The sequence below is a fragment of the Columba livia genome, chromosome 1 (genome assembly GCF_036013475.1).
Source record: "Columba livia isolate bColLiv1 breed racing homer chromosome 1, bColLiv1.pat.W.v2, whole genome shotgun sequence".
NCBI classification, from domain to species: domain Eukaryota; kingdom Metazoa; phylum Chordata; class Aves; order Columbiformes; family Columbidae; genus Columba; species Columba livia.
The window spans coordinates 93,603,241-93,626,786 of record NC_088602.1 but is presented as its reverse complement, the minus strand read 5'-3'; the positions used below and the strand labels follow the sequence as shown (position 1 = coordinate 93,626,786).

General features: G+C 39.4%; 1 protein-coding gene across 1 annotated transcript in view; it reads right to left on the bottom strand.

The window, feature by feature from the left end:
• Positions 1 to 54: 54 nt before the first annotated feature.
• Positions 55 to 23,546, bottom strand: part of SIM2 (SIM bHLH transcription factor 2) — a 63,378-nt gene continuing 39,886 nt past the window's right edge. The window contains exons 7-11 of the mRNA XM_005511363.3: positions 21,297 to 21,403; positions 14,667 to 14,814; positions 12,627 to 12,795; positions 11,086 to 11,494; positions 55 to 4,546 (exon numbers count right to left, since the gene is read on the bottom strand). Of these exons, the coding sequence (XP_005511420.2) occupies positions 3,819 to 4,546; positions 11,086 to 11,494; positions 12,627 to 12,795; positions 14,667 to 14,814; positions 21,297 to 21,403 (1,561 nt within the window). The 3' untranslated portion in view covers positions 55 to 3,818. The remainder of the gene's footprint in view (positions 4,547 to 11,085; positions 11,495 to 12,626; positions 12,796 to 14,666; positions 14,815 to 21,296; positions 21,404 to 23,546) is intronic.

Below are 23,546 nucleotides of genomic sequence, written 5' to 3'. Positions count from 1 at the left end.
CATTATTCTTTGTGAAACCCCATGTTTTGTAATTAAAGAAGAAATCCAACTCACTTTTCCTTTGGCTACAGGATTTTATTAACATTTTAACAGTTTTGTTTTACATAATAAATAAGCAAAAATGCTTTACATTTTTAGGGAATACATATATAATTCTGAGCATTAATAGGTTGTTTGGTTTGCGTGCTTTTTCACCTACGTTTGCCAAATAGCTTTTATCTGCATCATATAAAAAAAGCAAAATCTAATGTTCAGGAAAAAAATGGAATAATAAAGTTTTCTCTGTGTTGTTTTTGAAGTATGACTGAAATGCTGAAAAAATACTTGGTGTCCTGTCTTGTGATTTTTAGAGAAATACTGGTATTCTGGCAGGTTTCCCATTCATTTGCACTTCATCTCAGTGATGTATTCTCCAGTTTTACCCCTATTGTCCGCTGTGCTTAATTTCATTCAATTACTTCGATACCCTTTTTCAAATGACAGGGCTACTGCGACCTGAAGAGAAGTCTGTTCCCTTATCACCTTATTTACATTGTAGTGTTTCTGTTATTGATGGGATAAAAAATTTGAGACCTCAGTATGAGATTAATGTTTCCAACTTCACATTTTGGTAAAATATTCCCCCTCTTGCTCTCCTTCTCTCTCACATTCTCCATGTAATTTCCTTGTCAGGTCTGAACTCCCCTAAGAGTTAAAATCCTATCAAGTCGCATGACAAAGGTATCTGTAGTCGTTCAAACATGTACAGTAGAGAGAAATGAGTTTTTTTTTCATAATGTATTCCAATTCACACTCCCTTTCTGTGACCTTTTTTATTCCAATTATTAAAAACACTGCCACTGTCAATGGCTGTGCCACAAGCTGCAGTACAAGTGTGCTATGAACATCTGTAGTTTAACTGACTGAAAGTCATATTTTTCTCTCAATATAATTTGCTCACATTCCAGATGTGAATGTGCAATTGCTGTTTCTGCTTTGGAATGGCGGGAAACATGTTTCACACATTTGCTTTTTTAATCACAGCTTTTTCCTAAACTTAGCCTGTATTATCATATGTGAATGCATAATTGAGTCATTATTGCCTAACAGAGGAAGTTCGTGTACCTGAATATCATATACTGCAAAAACATCTGCGCGAGAATGATGGAACACCTCCTCTGCTCAGGCTCATTGAATAAGGCCTGGAAGTGTGAATAACAAGGTAGACACTGGAAAAATATTTTGTGGTATTTTACTGAAAAATATCAATGGCTTTTTTTTAACCAAAGCCTAATTTGTACGTTCCTGAAAACATGTTTTTATAGTGAGAAGTACTTACAAGAACAGAAAAATGCACCAGATTGACTTTGTGTGCCGCAGTGCCACTAATGAGGTACAGAGAAATGTGTAGTATGAGAGTTGTGCATCAGGTTTCTTTTTAATGATGCAAACAATGTCAGTTACTCCTTTATAGGGCATGGTTTTAATTTAGCAAAATTAACATACAAGCCTTAGCATAATTGTTCCATGATTGTACCTTTCAAGGACCCATTTAATAGTATGCTGGCTGGGAGGGCTGGTAACTAAAGCCGCTGTAAAACCACCTTATGTCTCATCACTTCAATTTATAAAGTCAGAACATCAGCAATCTTCACTCATAATGTTTCTGTAGACTTGCTCACTTCTCTGGCTTTAGAGGAACCAAGGAGTGCAGCTATACTGAGGGACTGAATATGCTGGTTTGGTTCTGCACTTTTTTTTTTAAAGTCAGTATTCTGGTAATGGCTGATTAGGTATTTTTTGCTATATTTATCATAGAAGATACTTTTCATACTTTTTTAGCAAATGAAGTGAGACAACTGTCAACTTCCAAGTGAACATCAATTTATCTTCATCATAAAGCCTCCTCTGTTAACCTTTTAATAGGAACCACTAAAAATACTGAAGATTGTTTTCAAATATATGTTTTTAAAGTATTTTGTGTACTCAGAAAACTGGAACAGGCTGCCCAGGGAGGCTGTGGAGGCTCCTTCTCTGAAGACATTCAAAACCCACCTGGACACATTCCTGTGTAATCTCATCTAGGTGTTTCTGCTCCAGCAGGGGGATTGGACTAAATGATCTGTCAAGGTCCCTTCCAATCCCTAACATTCTGTGATTCTGTGGTACAAGGAGGTGACTGAATATTATTGCTGCATATAAAAGATTGAGAACATGTAATTTAAAAAATCTGTATTTCATTACATTTTAATCCGAGAAGGTGCAATCCATGAGCGTTTTTCCATATTGCACAAGCCAGGTAAGCATTTTCTTTAGCGAAGGTCTCCTTAGAGAGAGTCTGATAAGAGAAGGAAAGGTTTGAAAATGTAAACTAGCCTTGAATTGGGCTGAGGAATATAGCTAAGTATAGCTGGCTCTGATGTCCAACCTTTATCGTTGATATTTACAGTGATTATTTAGGGATCCATTTATTGTTTTAGCAAGAGCACACAAAGGCAATTTGGGAAAGTGGTTGAAAAACAAAGTGGACTGACTACTGTCAATGAAACACAAATCCCTACGTCTCCTTGTTTGTAAACTTCCCAAAGAAGTAAAAAAAAGGGGGGAAATCTCTCCCTAATAGGCTGGACAAAATGTAGGTGTGTGCTGTATACTTTTTGCTTGCTACAGTTTATTACAAATTGAGATGTGTGCAAAGCATTCACTTCAAGTGCAATTTTGGTTTTTTGTGGTTGTGCAGCAATTTTCAACTTTCTGTATTCAGATTGTCCACTGACGTTATTTGTGAAGTGCACGAATCAGTCAAATATTAATCTTACCTTTGTGTTGACAATGAGATTTATGCTTAAGGGAGTTCAGTGTGTTAAAAGCTGAACCTTTCAAACTTCAGAAGGCTACTGGTAAGTTTAAAATAAAGCATAAATGTTCATTATTCCCTTGACTATAAAGAAAGCATTTCTGGTGCTATTAAGACGTATTTTTGACTAGCTGGTTTGAAAATCTGCACAGCCTTCTCCCAGAATACTCAGTGAAATGCACTTTTTAGAGGTTTCTTTTTCTCATTACAACATTTCATAAGGAGTAATCTGTAGTTCCCACTGTATGATTTGTCCCAGTTTGCCATGACAAGACCTGTAACCCTTTAATACACGTCTTTGTATGTACTAATTTGTCATATCGTTCCATGTTGAGTTAAGTGGTGGTGGTAACAATCTCAGAACACTGAAATCTATGTTAACTAAATCAAATCTGGATTTGATTTATTTAGTTAAAAAAATTCTGGATAATTAATAAATAAGCTTTTTCCAAACAGAGTTCTGTTTAGTTAGTACAGCTGTATTATGGATACTAAAAATCACCACTCTTTAAACAAAGTTCATTTTTCAAGGTGTTTAACACCTGGATGAAGAGTTGATGCAAGGTTTCACACAGTTTGTCAAAAATACCTAAACTAGAGTGTATAGTTAATGATAAAAAAATTTTTAATGTATTTCCAGAAGGAGGGGTTAAGGAAAAAAATGTTCTTCATATAAATCTCTGCATATAACACCTATCATTTAATTTCGTTGCACACTATAAAATAACAAAAATAAGATCTGTAACATGTCTTCTCACTGGCACCAGAGCTTAATCTGTGACAACGAAGCATGGAAGCTAGATGTAGGGGTTTTTCCTGACCTTGAAGGTACTTTTGTTACACGTGGCTTGCCGGTAACACACGAGTCTGTCCCTCATTGACCCTCAGCTATGCTCAGTAAATGAAACCATGTTTCCTCATGCTTTTTGCAAATCATTACACTTTGGCTTCTTAATTAAGTGTAAATACTCCTCTATTACCGTCACCTTCCATTGGCTATTATTACAGAAGTTCCAATATAATGGGGTAGTGCAGATTCCTTGTGGGTTTCTGGAGAAGAAGCTGATGAGGGGCTTTGGTTTTTGTAAATAAATGTATTTACTTCCTCAGAGTTGTATCCGTAATTTTCTCCTACATGTCCTGTCGCTGTACATGATGAAGTTTGAAATGTACCGTGTTTGGCTAAAACATGGTGATAATTGAGAAGCACAAATGGAACTTGTCCAGAAGGTCTCGCTTCCATCACACGTTCGCTTTCAGAGTCATGATTGAGCTTCACAGTCATTCTCTCATCACTATCCAGTTCATCTAGATTTGAAGCATGTTGACTGATATGCCCATATTTGGGTTCCTTCATACAAATCCTTCTTGTTTGCTCATATACTGAGGGCATTGGCAAGAGATGACTTAGTTGTCCTATAGCTTTGGACTGGAAACATTCTGATTTTGGCAGCAAGGAGTTGGCTATTGAGTTTGAAAAAGAACTTTCATTAATGCTCATTTTTTCTTGTAGTTCTCTGTTAAAAGCTAATTTGTTTTCTTCTTTAATGAGGTGGTGAGGTGGCTGAATCCTGTTTTCTATTTTGTTGGATTTCATGATGCCGGAATCATAAATCTCTTCTTTGTATCTGCTGCCTGACATGGACGCTGTGCAGCTTGTAAAGTTGTCAGGCAGAACATCTTGGCTGTATCTTCTGTTTGGTATGGGCACTTGCAGAAAAGAGAAAACATGTTAATTACCGACAGCTCAAATAATAGCTAGACTATAACACATCTTATGACCGAACCTTAACACCCGCTTGGTTTGCGCCAGATCCAAGTCCCACTGAAGACATCAGAGACATTCCCATTTGCTTCAGTGGCTTGGATAACTCTCTTTAAGACAGTACTGAAAAATGAAATAAAAAAAAAAACAACAACCCAACCCATTCGGAAGGCCCGACAGTGTTGAACAATTCTGAGAAGTTTTTCCATGTGAAATGCCCATTTGTTTATTTGACTGAATAATTACAAGTCACTGTCATTATTAATATAATCCTGTTTGAAAAACTAGCATCAGATATTAAAAATATCTGTTGAAAAGCAACAGAAACACTTCTCAAGTAATGCTGTCTCTCTGCTTTTAAGGTAATATCATATAATAAAGATGTATATCTAACATAAATGTAATTTACAACATACATGGAAAACATTTGTTTGAATGTGGAAGTACTAAACCGGGTATGCATGGAAAATCAAAAGCTAGGTTCTTAAGTTTTGAAGAGAATATGAACCTAGGATTTCTAGTCAGGCTTTTTCTCTAAAATATACTAAGTAATCTTAATTTTATCTTCAGTTTCTGCATGTCAGCTGAAGTCTTGAAGCAAATTGGATTGCTGTTGTCATCTTCTGCTTGGCTTATACAGCTTTTCCTTTTTGTACACTCCTATCTACAAACGGTAAGAGAAAATCCACTGGTTTACTCCCGTGCAGTATGGCTAAATTTAGGCGAGTTCTGATTTTTTCTGCTGTCTTGTATGAACGGTTTGACAGTTATACTACTCCTCCAAGGCATATTTGAATGATTTATGTTAACGGTTAAATGAGGCACTTCCCAAATTTCTCACATTAAACCTAAACTCTATTTTGTGTTATGCTCACTGAAAGCCCTGGAAACCTTAGTACCTTTTGTAAAAGGGATTTTCTGTTTTTCTAAAAAGTTTATTCAACATCTTAAAAAGTTTTGGAGTTCTCCTGTAGTGGCTGCTGATGTAACTGTACTTGCTAATAATTAAATATTCCCTGTGCTATAGTAGACTGGCAAAGCCTTCATGTATAACAGAGGAAGTAGAAATAGCTCAATTGTACCTTTTTTTGTATGCACAGCTTCATTAATTTCAGAGGGAGTTGCACCACATAATTAACACCAGAATTTAAACAGGAATCTGGATCTAATTTTTTCCTTGATCGACCTACCACCCTCCTAGAAATAACAACCTTTCAAGTTATTCTTTTTTATTTCCACGTATATATTTTGTACCAAGAAGTATATGCAGATCTAAGTAAAGTGAATTCTCATCAGCTGTTGAAAAATGACCCTCTTAGATCACAAATCAAACCAGGGATTCAGCCACATGCTTGAGTGTAACTTAGAAATTTCGCCACTGTAATTATACTACTATAATTTTAACTCTACCTTTGGCATTCTTACTTTGAAATAAGTATCCGTGTTGAGAGTTACTGACGTATATAACTCATTTGGTTGATCTAATCTGATACACTGGTTTTAGTGGTTTTCCCACTTGATACATCCACAGGAGTGATGGGCTTGTTCTTTCAGTGCAGCATGAAGTATTGTTACTCTATGACTCTAATCTCTGAATGTAAGATTGTCCTTTTTCTATTTTTAGAGCCCACGCTTGTGAGGAGCTGAAGCATCACAGCTACCAGTTGGCCTCTGTCTTGTTATCTTAGTTTTGGTAAACTCAAATTCTGCTGGGCTGATGGCTGCCTTCTTGGTACCAAGAGGTAATTTGAATACTTGGAGATTTACAGGATATTATCAATTTTGTTCTATCCTGTTTATCAAACATGGTTTTCATCTCTTTTGCTGACAAAGAAGGTAAGGGTCTGGTTAATTGTTTGCAGGCTCCCATTGAAGTTGTCAGCACATTTGTGGAGTTAAAGCAGTTAAGCAAGTCATGTCTGCAGCGCAACAGAGCACGATAGGTTTTGGCTGCTCGCATCCAGAACAGTTACTGGAGTTAGCTTTAAACCTTCTTGTGTCTTCCTTTGCAGACGAAAACCCAAGCACGCCTTGGGAAGGAGGTTTTTTTTCATACAGAGGTTAATAGCTGACTGGCTGCTCTGTGCTGCTGTAGAAGGGTAGCATCCTAGGATTGCTTCCACCCATCTGGCACGTGGGCAGCTGCTGGAGCACCTGCCTCAGCAGGCACCTGGGGCTCCCGTGCATTCTGCACTTCTCCAGCACTGAAGACCCTTTATGGTTGTTGAAGTCAGTGCATTAATTTGGGATGCTTTCCAGACCACTTTTCTGCCAGAGCAACTCATCTATGCTAAGTGAGGTAGATACACTCCACATATAAGGTTGTATACCATACCAGAGTGAAAGGAGCTTTCTAGGAGGCCCTTTGTACCTGCTTACACTGCCTCTGTCCATAGCAGCCTACAACTCCAACAGTGAACTCAGTCTTTCAGGCATCATGTCTCTGTTAATTCTTTCCAAGTCGCTCTACCTTTCTGCTGGCACACAGGGTGCAGCTTGGTCAAGTTGGGGGAAAACCTGGAGATAAGAACCCCAACAGCAGACAGTCTGCTCAGACTTCAGCATCCGCCCATCCAAGTGGGAACAGGAAAGCTACTCTACCAGGTACTGGTGTAAAACATATCGTGTTTATTCATAGTTACAGTATACTAGTGTGATCTTCCCTGTGTCAAATGTGGTGTTGCAGTGAGGAGCATTCCCTCATCTCCTTTATATACTGCGGTAAAAGATCAGATGGTGCCCTGTGGGGAAAGATGCTTGCAGAAAAGGTATTTCATTCACAAACGTTCATTTCTCTACCAAGATGTTAGTAGTTTAGAGACGTTCCTTGTTCTCTCATTGCCCCTGTCTATTTCAGTCAAAATGAAAGAAAGGCATCTTGGAACCAGGTTAAAGCAAATAAAGACTGGAAGTCAGCATTGGTCTTCATGCAAAAGGTACGCAGCCCTTATCAGCAGAGTTTTGCATCCTGTCTGTGAAAAACCTTCTTTGGGCTGAAGCCCTCTTTGTGCATGCTTTGCCTTGTGTAATTTTTCTTGGGCTTTCTGACCTACACTAGTCTCAGAAGCATGTACTCTATGTTTCAAAAAGACAATATGCCAACACTTGAATGTTGACATGTAGCCCATGATGTTTCAGTGTGTTTCCTAATCCTTTGTACAAGAGGGCCTTCAGAGAAAAGGAGCAACTACTCAACCACTCTTGAGTTTTGCTGAAGATGAATGAGTAGAGCTGCTATACTGATCAGGTCACACACTCCGGTGTCACAAAGGCATGCTGGTATTCATCATGTCGAACAAGGTGAAGATGCAACATATCTTAATACTGTCCATACCTATGAAAAAGACATTTTTTAGATCAGCTCAATACCCATGCTGTCTCCTGGCCTGAACCCTAATTGCAAATGATCTGAGGCATGGTTTGATGTTGTAGTTACTATGTTCTCCTTTTTTCTCCCTCCAAAAACAATAGCAAGACAACATGATCTTCAAGACCTCTTTGTCACTAGTGGAATACGCTTTTCAAAGAAGATGTCCTGTATTTCTTCCAGTAGCCATAGGCTAAACCTGGAGAGTTGGATTCAGGGAGGAAGATAAACAAGAGCTTTTTCACAGATTTTCTTAGTATTCTTCATCATTTCCTGAATTTTGGCATGATTAGTGGCACTAAGCTTCACACAGCTAGTACAGACTGGCCAACAGAATAACTTAGTGACAAGTGGGTGCTGTGGTACCCACAGTAGCAATGTGTCCGTTCTAGGGTACAAAAGAAAAGTCCCTGACTAGGAAGATTGTTGCCTTCTCTGAAGTTTCTTTTCTGATGACTAGGCCAGCTGAAAAAAAAAAAAAAATAAACTGGAAGAAGCTTTGAAACTAGATTCTGAGGCAGCAGCATCTGATTTGCAGGCAATTTTATCTGCTACGTGCTTTTCCAGAGCTTTGATGGCTTGGCATGATCATCTTAAAATCTCTGATCTCTCCAAAAGAAGCTATTTTCCATAGAGAAAAATGTCTCTGGTCTACGGCATTTTTGGCAGATGCCTCTATGGATGTGAGGCCTAGCATCCAACCCGGTTGCCAGATGTCATATTTGGCATTGCCTTTGGATTGAAGATAATGACGCTAAGCAGATCCTCTCTGCTTTGAAGCTTACTGGCTGTCAGTTTTTCAGTGAACCGCTGGAAAAAGCAGCGGTTGACAACGTAAGGAAGATCAGATGCCCCTTTCAATTCAAAGCAAAAAATCACTTCCAAAGGTTCAGATTTCTCTCCTGCCACCAGCCTCAGCAAAAGTACAACAGGGCTAATTCTACCTCAAAAGGAAACAAACTCTGGAACAATTAGACATAAATCCTCTTTGCAGCAGAGTCTACATTTTTCTTTCCCCTTTTATAACACTATGTGAACTCAAGCAATGATCTCTGACCAGGCCTGAGTTTGACCATATTCTTTTTTCCTTCCTAAAGCGTACAATTTTAAGTGCCTTTGCAGAGGATTAATTGTACCAATTCAGTTTTCATCAAATGCCCAATAGCTAAACATCCATTAAAATACAGCTGTGCTCAAAAGAGAACCCACGTATTCCAACTTAAGCAACAAAATCTTAAGTAGATGTAGAACCAGAGGTAACAACTGCTGGTATCACAGCTCCATTTTCCTGACCATAAAAATCGGTGAAGGTGTGCACGCATGGTGAAATCGAAAAATACCAGCAGATGCTTGCAGGTTTTTTTAGGAGTTTTTTTAACAGAATTCCTGTGGAATCCTTCTGACTTTATATATTTACTAGGAGTTATCTGCCCATATCAACCAAGTGATGGTAAATTGCTTGACAGTTGCTATGCTCACTGGGCTTTCTGGCAAATTTTATGGCCATGGTCAATTTTACAGGGTTTCCCTGAACAGGCTGTTCTTTCCGTATCTATTCTCAGTTCTGATGGCACCCTCTGACCAGCAAGGGGTGGATCTACTTTCTCGGTCTGTCTCGCAGTATCTGTTCCCCCGGAAGCCAAGATCTGGCTTCTGTACACCTAGAATAGTTCTGTTGCTGCAGACACATTGGGAGTCTGCAAGATTTACTTCAATCCTTATCCTTTAGAGATGTAGCTATTTTTTTTTCCTTTTCCAGAAAGACACACAAGCTTTAGAAAGGATAAAACCATTTCTTATTTTTGGTCTAAAGATACTTCTTTTCATACCCTGTCCACAACAGCAACAAAAAGAAGGCAGCATATTAAAGAAGCATGGACTCGGAAAAGGCCTTTAACTTGCTCTAGGCTGTAAGAAGAGCTTCAGACTTGCTCATTTTCAACCTAAACACAGAACAGTAAAATAAAATACTACAGTCAGCTAGGTGAGGTCAATCAGCTAGGTGAGGTCAAACAGTCCTGTGAAGGACAACACCCTGTGCAAAAGTTATTTGCCTCTCTGTGGGAGACACATTCAATGTCTGATACTGTCTTCTGTCTGATGTAGCAAGCTCAGCTTTTAACTTCCCCAGGTATTCCCTTCGGATCTAGGTTACCTAATGTCATATCCCTAAGTGAATACGTACTTGTTTCTGGTACTCAAGAATCTTGAGCCTATATTTTCTAGCTTTTTTAATTTTAAATTTCCACTACTGGTTCCTCCATCCCATCCTGAATGAAGCTAGAAGAAAGAAGTGGTTGCATCTAACTTTATAGCAGTATGCCAACCAGTCAATCATCATGAGTGATTTTTAACTGATCAAAATGGTGTATGCAGATAGATGTAATATATGTGAGATCTAATGATTAGAGCGTATCTCGAACTTGTTTACATTTAGTTACTTTATAGCTTTGCAAGGTTATTACTTATAGTTTGCCACCTCAGAGAAGTCAATGTCTTCAGTGCTTCCTTCAAAGTATTTGAGCCGACCATCTGTATAGAGAGATGGTGCAGTTGATCAGGGAGAAGCACTGAAGACATTTTTAAATAAAGCAGGAAGACAGTGCATTTCATTTACTCTTTCACTGTAGTAATTCTAAGGTAAAGACATTCAGAATGACTTCGTACTCAGAAATGTCAACCTTCAATATTCACATGGAAATAAATCACATTAATTTTAATTTCTATATGTGAACTGAAGCACATTTGTTTCTTTCTGCTGTCAGCACTGACTTACCTGAGTAATTCTGCTAAATAACTACAGTAGTGCAAAACAAGAGGGTAAATTGTGCCAGTATTAAAGGAGGTGGTATCTCTACCCTGTTCTAAAAGTGATTCTGGTAAATGCATTTTTGCTACTGATGCTTTGATAATATTCCTAAACAAGGTTTATGGTAATGGGAAGAGGGATGTACATGTAAATACTATAAACGTAGTGGTTGTTACACTTCACTGTTTCTGATTTTCTGTGTTTCCTAAACATCTTGTAATTCCTGTTTTCAAACCACAATCACAAATCTTCCCCTGACACCCCACAGCTTTTCTTTTGTTTTTTTCTTTTTTTGAAGTGACACCCACCTTCATAACTCTGCGCAAGATTATGTCGGATGATGTTCACTGGCTGATCAGGAAGATTTTTGGACGGTGACTGGCTGTTGGGTACCAAGGAGTTGGCATAATGCCACTGGCATTCTCCATTTGTCTGCAGCGTACTCAAGAAAAATCGAGCCACTTCACAAGGTGCTCCTTGAGGCTGCCCAAACTTTGAAGGCAGCATTTGCTTTTTGCTACTGAAGACATGAGAATCTACTGGGAAGTGTCCATAATGGTAAGAGAAAGGCAAGCTATATGACGGGGCATATAAAAGTTCGCTGTTTTCTGAATGGAAGTTTTGTTCTTGAATGGTGGCAGCATTCACTGCAGGGCTGGATCGCCAGTTTCCCACCTGGCTGCATTCCAGTTTGTCTGTTTGGAATGAGCTGTATTGCTGGGGAAAAGAAAAAAAATGGAGGGGAAGAGAGTTAAATTACTAACTTTTATATGAAACCGCATAATATATCATATAGGCACCCAAAGCTGGGCCTCATTGAACTGCAATCTCCCCAGCTAAAGGGACTGGCTTACCAAAGCATTTAAAGTTCCCTGTCTTCACAGTAACTTTACCTTCACTTAGCATGGGAACAAAAAACTGTTTTGTCATCCTAATGTTAAGGGTTTATTTGATAATTTTGACAGTTGGATTTTAGCTACTAAGTGTAGGCAGCTGTAAATCCCAGAGGGCAGAAGGTGGTTGCTAAGCACTGGAAAGCACTGATAAATTGAGTAGCAGACCATGAATATGATTTTGCCTGTACTGGCATGTCAACCTTTAAAATTGTAGGAAGACAAAATCTGTCCTTTGCATCAGCTTCTATTATAATGATTTTCCCTTCACACTCTCTCCCACGCCCTTCTCCAGACTCCAAACGCTTTTGGGGCTCTCATTGTTTTGAATGCTATCTGCATTCACTGCTGTTTTAAAGTAATAGTAGCCCATTCCAGCAATATGCATTGCAGAGTCTAAGAACGTCTCGTGGTGGTTGTCAGTCTCATCAACGTGGTTTTATGGACAATCTCCATAAGTTGCCTTTCATATCTGGTTCTAGCTCACCCAATGACAGTGAGAGATATTCCAAATCCCACGACAGTGGTATATTTGCTATGATTCATTCTTCCGATGCATTCTCCAGCATAAAGACACTGCTAATACCTAAGTGACATTAAGAGCTCTGCCTGTCAATGAGATGTATTCTGCACCAGGGCAAATTTTCACAACACAGCTATTCTTAGTACACATTTTTCTTCTTTTTACCAAGAAATCACATTGGTTTTGAAGTACTTTACATACTTCAAATAAAAAAAAATTTTGTGTTTGCATCACTTGACAGAGTTGGTATGTACTACTTGTACTATCCACCCCAAGAACAAAAGGGTCAAATTATATTCCTACTTACGAGGGTGCTCCTGCAGCAGAGCCTACTATAGTCAGTTTAGAGTAAGTTCAGTTCTGGGTGATCTCTATCCTGTCCCAAGCACTCTGCCCGCAACTGTTGGGAAGTAAACTTTGCTCAAAAAGTTACCTGTTGTGGGTAAGGCGTTGTTCTGAGTTTTGCCTTCATTTTATTACTTTTGGGTTTTACTATTTTCCTTGTTTCCTGCGAGGTAGAGACTGAGTTTCTGCATGAAAACTGTGACTTAGAAATGGTAACCTGGTCCAGTGACAGCTGAAGTTCCTTATACTCAATATCTCTGCAAAAGAACAGTCCAATAAATTACATACTCAAATATATTGCACAAATCCAAAATAGCTCATTTGAAAATACACGATAGCTTGCACAATGTTTTCATTTTCATTCTTCCAAAATTTTCACTGAATCCACAGCGCAAGGCTGAGGATGTCAGCAGACAGTGAATTTTGTGGTCCGACCTCATCCCCATGCAAGTCTACCACAAATGTTCCACTGGGAACTGCTTTAACATCTTTGTAGTAAATGTCCTCACTCTCTGAACCTGAGCTGTACCAACTTCTCCTCAGCGATCCATGGCACCCTGCAGTTTCGAATCATGGCCATGTCAGCTGATAGAAAGGCACAGATCAATTCTTCTGTCTCCTCCTCAATCAGGATTTGATCTCTGCCCTGCTTTCACAATTAACCCCGAGGAAAGGAAAACAAATGATGTTCCTCTCCTGTCAACACAATGTGCTTGTGACTAGACCATAGAAGCTGCAATGTTGTTTTTCTCACAGTCTCTAGATTTTCATTTCTGCTCTGTTCTGTTCAGTTTTATCTGCCTCACAGACAAGGCATATTTTTGTATAAAAGAGGAAAAAAATATCAAGAACAGACTCTAGATCATAGTTTGAAATGTTAATTGATACAGTTCTGATGATTAAATGATCTCCTCTGTTTTTGCCAGTAGCAACAGTGGAGCATATTTTTGAAAGGATAACTAGGAAAAAAAAAAAGGAACAAAACCCAAAAAACTACATCTCTCTCAAAATTCCATAATTTTTTGATAGTGAATAACCTAGAAGTAAATTCAACTCAAGAATATGCTGTTATGCCTCTGGCACAGTGTCCTTTTTACTCAAATATCTTGCCCCAGTTCATGGGACTCAAGCAGGTTGCCTGAGCAGGCTGCAGGGCTGAGTCTTTCCCTCACACTGCTGTCTCTCACATGTGTACAGGAATGAGGGCAGGATTAGCCAGTGTGCCTAGGGCTGGGTGTCTACTTCAAGTAGTTTAAGGAAACACCCTATGGTTTCTCAACACATATACTTTAACCCCCCAAAGTCAGGTATCAGAGACAACACTGTAATATGCAAATGTATGTGATCCTAACACAGACATCGTGCAAACGCATCTTACTTTCAGGCCACATAAGAAATGGACTCGTTTAGACAGAAGAAAAGAGTGTATAGTTCCCTGCTTTTTCACTCTATTCAACACAAAGGGTGCCCACTATCCCTTTTTTATTTCTCCCCCACAGATGGTCTCTTCAGTCACAGTCTGTTTCACTATAACTTATCTCTCTTATTGAATATAGATTTCTGTCTCTCTTGGGTTTATATCAAGACAGGAGTTTTGTAATACCTTCATGATTTGAACCAGAATGAATAAACTGCAGGTCCAAACCACCGTTATGTTCACCAGCTCATTGAGACCTACTTGCCATTGAGAGAATGTAGTTTTTCATGGAGTATCTGTGCAAGCCAAGGCCAGTGGGGGAACCCTTGGTGATTCGCCTGTCCCTGAAAAGGGTAATGCTGCCTACTGTGTCTGTCTCACAAACTGACACTGGGTAGCAGTAACTTTCACTGTGTCTGGACAGCACCGGCACAGTTTTGATGCCAATCACAGAACTGGGGTCCGGGTGTAATGCAAATGGCTATAAGTGGTATTACATTCAAGCATATGGTGTATAAACTAATAATCGGGAATAGTAGGTCTTTTTAGCTCAGCGTAACTAAAAGAAGGAGAATGTGAGGAGAGAAAAGTGACTGTAACATGCAAGCACAGAATGATACTGGAAGACACAAGTAAAGCAAACTTAAAGGATTTAATTAGTAATGAATCATTTACTGATAACACATAATGGTACAAAGTATTTTGACTTACGTAAGGACATAATTGACACTCACTATGCAGTGAGGCCGTGATGAACGGCTGTTATGCACAATAGTAGCGTAGCTCTGTACCCAGACCCAGCCTCCGTGCTTGGACAGTAGTCGATAGTACTTGGTTGTGACTTGGCCTTTCACCAACACTGTTAATACAATTAAAAAAAAAAGAAAGCATTTCACATTGCTTGGATTTGTGACCGCTTCCTGAAGAGATTTATTTGCATGGCAGGGACTTTTATCCCTCTTCTCCCTCCCTTAAGCCTCCTTCTCTCATCAAAATTTAAACAGCTCCCCTGCAAATGTACCTGTCCTGCTGGTTTACATAATTTCAAAATTTCACATTATTGTTTACAAATACCATGTTGTGAACTATTAAGGTTTGTCTCTTCCAGTTCACCCTGCTTTCTTATGTTTACATTCTGCAAAAAATTCTTACTGTTTCTAATCTTCTGACTGAGAAAGTTCAACACAGCGGAAGTATTTTGAAGTGGGCACAACTACCTTGAATTTTTCCATTATATTTGGAAGTACTTTCGTCATTCATAGCTTGATATTTTATTATTAATTTTATGCCATGATGATCTGCATTTTGAAAGTTGTTTCAAAAGAGCAAAATCAAAACTCTATTTGGTTCTTAAGCACATAAATAAAGACAAGGCCAGAGAGGTGAATCAGTTAGCTGATAGATTTCACTAGAAATGTAATCCTCTGTAGGCCAGTTTGGGATCTCTGTGAACAAAGATGTTTTGGCATAAGGCTATGCTGTAGTAGAAGTTCTGCAGCATCTCTAAATATTTAATCTACCTATAAATATTTCTGGTTCAGTGCCAGGCATTTATGTAATGATCCACTAGAAGATAATGCCCGTCTGTTGAAGGTGGTTCTTCTCTTGCATGGCCCTGGCGCATTCATCTAGGAAACTCTATCTTCTTACTCTTCTATTATACAATCAGTTATTTATTTTAAATTAGGAAATAAAGGACTGAACTTGCTACACAAACTATGTCCAAAATAAAGTGATCAATAGCAGCAGTCCCTTTATATAACACATGATTAAGAAATGAAATTACTACTTGCAAATGTAGGGCTTGTACTAGACTGAAATTAGTAGCAAAGCTCACTGTATTTTTTTTTTTCTCTCATTGTACGTACTTGGTGCAGAAGCAGATAGATAAGCAAATAAACAACAGCTTTCTCTTTCAGCCAACTCTAGTTGAGTAAATGATGACTTGAAATGAAAATATATGGCCTTATAATTAGTATTCATAGAAGGTTTTTCTGACAGGGAGGGCATCCAATGTTAAGTTGTGAATTAAAGAGTGCGTAACCTTTGAGGATTTGTTTACTGTTTGGTAATTAGCTCTGTGGCTCTCAGTCATTGCTGGGGTTGGCTTTATTTTGTTCAGGTGTTACCTGGGGGAGTAGAGGGTTGTAATTTCAATAGCAATGGTAGACAGCAATAATGTGAGTAATGTGAATAGCTCAATGTAACACTGACAAAAATAGAAGAGCAAGAGTCCTTCTTGCTGAAAGGTCCTCTGAGTCTGCAGCATCTAAGTCATCTCTTTAGACTGCTTACTCTCCTATCCATCTGTGCACATCATAACATATTTAAACTTTTCTTCAAATCCAGTTCATTTCCCTAAGAAAATCAGGTTATTACAAAATGATTACAGACAGGTCTTCTTGACTTCAGTAAAGCATTTGACACAATCTCCCACAGCATCCTTGCTGCTAAACTGAGGAAGTGTGAACTAGATGATTGGGTAGTAAGGTGGACTGTGAACTGGCTGATGGAAAGAAGCCAGAGAGTTGTGGTCAATGGGTGGAGTCTAGTTGGAGGCCTGGATCTAGTGGAGTGCCTCAAGGGATGGTACTGGGACCAGTACTATTCAATATATTCATCGATGACTTGGATAAGGGAATAGAGTGCACTGTCAGCAAGTTTGCTGATGACATGAAGCTGGGAGGAGTGGCCGACAGGCCAGAAGGCTGTGCTGCCATCCAGCGAGACCTGGACAGGCTGGAGAGTTGGGCAGGGAAAAATTTAATGCAATATAACAAGGGCAAGTGTAGAGTCTTGCATCTTGGTAGGAACAACCCCAGGTTCCAGTAAAAGTTGGGGAATGACCTGTTGGAGAGCAGTGTAGGGGAAAGGGATGTGGGGGTCCTGGTGGACAGCAGGATGACCATGAGCCAGCACTGTGCCCTTGTGGCCAGGAAGGCCAATGGCATGCTGGGGTGGATTAGAAGAACAAGGGGCAGCGGGTACAAACTGGAACACAGGAGGTTCCACTGAAATATGAGAAGAAACTTCTTCTCAGTGAGGGTGACAGAGCACTGGAACAGGCTGCCCAGGATGGTTGTGGAGTCTCCTTCTCTGAAGACATTCAAAACCCACCTGGATGCCCTCCTGTGTAGCCTCATCTAGATGTTCCTGCTCCGGCAGGGGCATTGGACTAGATTATCTTTTGAGGTCCCTTCCAATCCCTAACATTCTGTGATTCTGTGAAGTGTCAGTTCCCCTTTCATTACAGGTTATAGCATCCATTTGTTCAGAAAGCAACAAGATAAACAACATAATCTTGCAAGACATTAAAAATCCATCCTTGCTGACACCAAGCCACTACTATTTAGAGTTTTGAAGTGCCTCTTAGATATCAGCTTTTTGCCTCAGACTTTCTGGTGTCATTTTTCATGTCTACATTTGCTACACAGAATACTCTGGGGAGTGAAGTTGTGCATACGTACAGATTTTCAAGAAAATCATGAGGAATGTGTGTGCAAGTATGTAAACACACCCACAAAATATAAAGGCATGAGTACTCTTTAAGTGCAATATATCCCCCCAAGGTAAAGGTCTTGTGGCTGCTACTCAAAGATTCAATGTAACCATGCCAAATAAGCCTGTTCTAAAAATATTTGTTAATAATAAGCTATATGTCATGGAATCAGTATGTTTCTTGATGCTCTATAATCCAGATGGTCCAGTTCTAGAAAACAATGTTTACATTTTGGCCTAGATCATCTAACAGATATTTTTTTGTAATGTGGTCTAGACTTTTCAGAGCTAAGTCTTTGTGCTGGTTTAATGGTCAGGTTTTCCTTGAATTCAAAGTACCTTGCTACTCAGTCTTCCAAAACAGGAATTAATACTGTAATGTATCACTAACTATAACAAAGTTCTTTCTTGTGCTTTGGGACTAATTTTGACTTTCACTGATTTTTTTTAAATCCCTGGTTTAGCTCTCCAGTTAGTGTTTTAAAAGATGTAAAAACCACTGAGGACTACAGTGTTCAGCTTTCCTTCTTAAATACATGGATAAACCAATATTTCTCCTGGGACAGGGGAGGACTTAATGTCTCCTGCATTTTTAGTAATCTGGGTAAAGTCTGACCTTTTCTAGGGGACAGTAGCTGCACTTCAGATACAGTAAATGAGGTCAATTTCCATATGGCTCTGTGTTAAGCAATCCTCTTGGATGTTGATTGGGAAACCTCAGCAATGGGAGTGAGGTAAATCCACTACCAAGATACTCTGTGCAGGCTCAGACTTCTTGGTGGCCTCCACTGCAATCAAATGGGGAGGATTCAGTGGCTTTAGCCTTGGCTCATAGATGTGCCATTTGTAACTGGGTGTTCCGCTGTTGTGGTTCCCTCCTGGTTTAGCAGTCAAGCTGAAAAAGGCACTGGGCTGGCTGGGCTGGTCCTTCTGGTCTGTCATAGATGGCTATTTTAAAAGGGTCCAGCAGACTCATGGGCATGAGGCTGGGATTTCCTAGCCTGCGCTTAAGGATACCACAAAGAGAAATGGACTTCTTGGTTCCCCACTTGCAGCAGTTATTGTTTTAGTTTCCCTGGCATGTCATGGGTGCAGCCCTCAAGCAGTGTGGTCAGTAGATGGTACCCTAGCAGACTCCACAGTTCTTTTGCCCTCTTATAAACTAGTACAGCTCTGACAGGCTTGATTGCTGGAGAAGCAAAAGCCGACTCAATGCCACGAACAGAGCATAAACTGTGTTCTGCTATAAGACTGGGTCTATAAATACATAGGTTGACTTCCAGGAAGCAGCAAAGCAGTTTGGGGGTGACATCAGCTGAGGCTGGGGCTTGCCTTGCCAAGACACAAGAGACGTGTCTTTTATAAAAGTTTATGTGGGAAGAGCAATGATGTTACAACATGTGGGATGCACAAAATCCTCCTCAGAGAGAGGCAATGGTACAAATGAAACAAATCTTTTGTCTATAGTGGAACAGAGGAATATTTGATTTGTACTGGAACAGCTTCTCTGTCCTGTCTTTTAGAATGCAAGATCCTTAGGCAGAAACTCATCATTTGTGTGGCCACATATACCCAGTTGCAGAGCAAACACTTTGTATATTAATGGTGCTATGGAAATAAATCACACTAGTTCAAATGCCAGAAATTTTTCATATAGCTGGAAGCTAATCAAATGTTTAAAACAGGAAACACTGTTTGCTGCCAGCACACCTTAGGCAAAGAGTCACATCTATATTTTCCTCATAGTCTGATGTTCTTGTTATATCCCTTCTAACTTGTTCTCTTCACTGTGTCCTTTGTTCTGTTCTCTGTGCTGCCAAACTTAAAGTTCAGTTGCTTTAGGTCTTCAGTTCAGGATTTTTTTTCTCTTTGAAAAAGCAATTAGCTACCCTAGTTTAGGGTTGCCTTTTTTGTTTTCTTTTCTTTTCTTTTTTTCCTTTTTCCTTATTAGGTGCAAGAAGTTTCTGTCCAGACTTCTTTATCAGATGACACTTAATCATCAGATTGCTTTATAGAATGGTACGTCAAATCTGCCAGCCTTTTACTGTTTGTGTTCCTAAGACATTTACTGATGGACGGTGGGGGAGTTGTAACAGTGCTCCCCAGAGGAAGTGAATACACTTGGCATCTGTTTTAATAATTCCTATTACTCAATATTCTAACCATGATTCTGCGCTGTTCCCACTGTTGCCCAAGAATTAGCCATTATTTTTTGTTTCTTGGCAGTTATTTGCTTTGAAGCTTTCATGAATTTCTATGCAGATTTCTCACACTTTTCTTCTGTTTTTAAACTTTACAATAATTTATCTATATAACTCAAATACAGTATCTAGAGAACTCCTTTTAGTTATCCTGTTTAGATGAATGCTTTTTTTCTTGTGGGAGGAAGTGGTGGGGGTAATTCAGAAAACATGATTTGTCTCTCTATTTAAAACTCCAGTCATGCATAGATCAAACTGGCAGCCCAAGTACAAGTCTTCTACCGTGCACACAGAATTATCTATCACTCTGCTCTAAAATGGAAAACTGTATTCCAGAAAGGATTGTGGCTATAATAGTATCATCTGTATACTGGTTGACACAGGTATTTTGAATAGTCCTGAGAAAATAATGAGTGATATTTTGTACAGGTCAACAGTCACATCCAGATGCAGATGTTCACACTACAAAGAGGATGCCCCGAACAGGGCATTACCATGTACCCTGGTCACTCTAGTGGCCCAGAGTATTCAATGGTGTTTTGGTAAACCTGAACTTGCTGTAAAGATCATCTTCTGCTTTCCCAGATGTAACACGCTCTGCCATTTGGTACTTGAAATTTCAGCACTAACTTACCAAATACAGTTACAACCTTCTTTATATTCCAGATCCTCAGGAGCAGCACAAATTAAGGTGAAGAACCGACCAGTTTCTCCTTCAGAAAAGCCTAAGGGAAGGATTTGACTCTGCCTGCTTTCAGCCTACAGGAGCAATCTGGAAAAAAATTCACTGACATTGGTTTTTGGATGTTGTCTTTGAATTGTATGGGCTGCAGCAGACTGAGCCAAATCCAGAGTTCAGCTATTCCCTCAATTTGCTTCTCAAATTAATGTGCTACTGAATGAACTACTTCCCAAATCCAGATGTTTGAAGATACGATTAATGGCTTTGTTGGCAGACGGGGAATTATTAAATGCGTAATTTTTTTTCCTGACACTCCGTTCTCCAAACCTCATCTGCATGCTATTAATGAACATTCATCTAAGGAGTTTTTGGGTTTGCATTCACTTCAAACATGGGATGATTATTACTAACATATTTCAGAGAAATGGAGAGCTGTTGCATAATTTTCCTTTTAACAACAGAGTCTAGTAAAGTTCACATTTTCCCTTCCCACTCACTCATTTACTCTTTTTGTTTGGTTGGTTTTTGTTGGTGTTTCCTTCAAGAGTTTGCCACCCAGAATCAAGTCCAAATTTTCAAAAGAACCTAGATCCTTTAAGTAGAAGTATAAAAGTGGTCAGATCTGGGGTTTGTTAGTTGGTTGGTTTTGTGGGTTTTGTGGTGTTTTTTTGGTTTGGGGTTTTCTGGGAGTTTGGGGTGGGGTTTTTTTGTCTGTTTTAGTTTTTTTTTTTTTGTGTGTGTGTGTGTATTTTGTTTTCTTTTCAGAAGCACAGCATATTGAGTATCTATCTAGCTTATTTGTAGAACTAACAGTTTCCCCAAGTGATAGCCAAGCACTTTTGAAAATCCAGCTACAGTCAAGATTTGGAAAGCTTTCTCTACTTTGCAGCATAGCACCTGTTGTCTGCAAAACTTCTAACTCTACTTAATAAATTTCAGTCTAGCATTCTTTTTACTTACACAAGTGATGAGCATATCGTAAATGGAACACATCACAGCCATGAACATGGTGGTAGAGGGTTTTTTCTATAAGATCTTGGGGCTCATATCCAGTTAATTCAGTCACCCTGGAAAAGGAAGATTCCATAGTAAGAAAAATCTTAGAAATATTCCATTTTATTAACCTAGCATTAGATTGTGCCAACAAATCAGGTGCCTGAAAAATGCAGGACAAAATGTTAGTTTTGGAAACAGAATCCTCACCTTTAGGAAAAAATTAAACCCACTCAACCCAGCCAAAGCAAGGTGCAGCTATTCCCTGGCCAGCCTTACACACAGGCAGGAAAATGAGTTCCTTTACTTATTTCCACTTTGGGCTTTTGCCATTGCCATGCATGATCCTTTGCACAAAGATCCAGTTGAGGTGCCATTCATGAAACAATAAAACTACTCTTGTGGACTGCTGACACATTTTCATTTGCTTGTGCAAACATACAAGTGTGGCATGTATATCAGTCCATAGAAAGTGTGACCGCGGTCTATAAATAAATTTAGGCTAACACCTAACAGAAGGAGGGAGCAGGAGTTTATTCCAGCTGAGAATGTGGAAAGACAAGCCACTATGAAGATCACAAGCTAAGAAAAGAAAGGCTGAAGCTAGGCTTCAGGAAAACATCCTCACATGACGCGAAGTAGAATAATGGAAAACATTTGAAACAGCAGCATCTCTGCAGATGTTAAGGAACCAGCCTACTCTGGGCAGACTTACACTGGGTCACACCTGAAGAGGCAAACTTGATGATTCAAAGTGGACATTTGTTTATTTAACTCTGTTGCTTGAGAACAAAACTCCTCAAAGTACATTGTGCAACTCAGCCATAGTGTGGCTTGTTTACCTAGTGTTGCTGGGGTTGTTTTATGCTGTCCTGGGCTTTCTTCACCTAAAAAGGCAGAACACAGGTACCATACAAAGGCATGTCTACGTTAACAAGCAGCACAGTCCATTAGCAGGCAACCTGTAGAGTAAAATTGTTACTACTGAGGATCTACTTCTACAGCAGCAGATGCATCTGCATATTTTAATTTCAGAACCTTTACTTGGGATTAGCTCTAGTCTAGGCCTGTAGACTGAAAGCTTTGTAATAGTTGGAGTGCCTTAGACATGCTGTGGGAGGTTGTCTTCCAGGTTAGACTCATCCAGAGGTAATCCAGTTCACACACTCAAGGCCTCTTCATTGCACTGCAGTGCAATGAGTTGGGACAGCCAAGACACTGACTTCAAAATAAAGGGTGCTTCTGGTCTGACCTTAAACACTGATGAGGATACACTGTATCAGAGAATAACACAGTGGTATCTACAGAGATGAATACAGGGGTCTCAAGCAACATGTGTCATTGGAGGTTATATTGAGCGGTGGGATTCTTCTGAAGGAAATCAGAAAAAATAAAAAGGTGCACCTGTGCAGCCTGATTTATCATAAATACAGTACAAATGCATCCATACCTCGCCTATATATGCCTTCATCTGGGAAAATCTTGCATGCCTTTGCCTCAGTCAGAGACTGCCAACGTGAAGTGGGCACATGTGCTCTCTTTCTGTGGGAGGATATGTGAATATATGCTCGTGTGGCTCCTCTGCAGTGTGCCCTATCCCTCCTGGTCTACATTTCTAGGGGCCCAAATTCTCACTTAAACCTATCATCATGGTGAAATATCTGAAATATCCTGTTCAGGTTTCAGTGCTCCTTCTGAACTCAGTGCAATTAAAACAAGAGTTTTACCCCCTCTCACTGAATTAGTGAGTACAGAAACAGCAAATCCAAAACCAAACAAAATGCCACAAACCTAAGCCAGACATTAATTTTTCTGAAGGTGCAGCCTCACTTTGAAGCTAGTCTTCCCAAGGGCCAAAAAAATATCACTAGTGGTTACGAGGACACACAAACTTTTGAAAAGTTTGAATCTGAGAATAAATTCAGCTGCCTGACTTGCTTAACACAAAACAAGTCCCTCAATAAGCCACTGTAAGGAGCCTGGGCTCTGAAGATTGTTCTTTGCATGTGACAGGGCACAAGGAAGGAAACAGAGCTTGCCCTAATGATCTGTTCTGTTCTCTAGAGTTCTTGAAACCCTTTGTAAATCATGTAGCAATGAATGAATAGGCTACACCACGAAAATCAGAAGCAGCGGATCACTTTGGAGGGAAAGAACTGTCTCCTTTTTCCAGTTATGGTAATAAATGTACTCTTACATGTTTTACATTGTATCAAG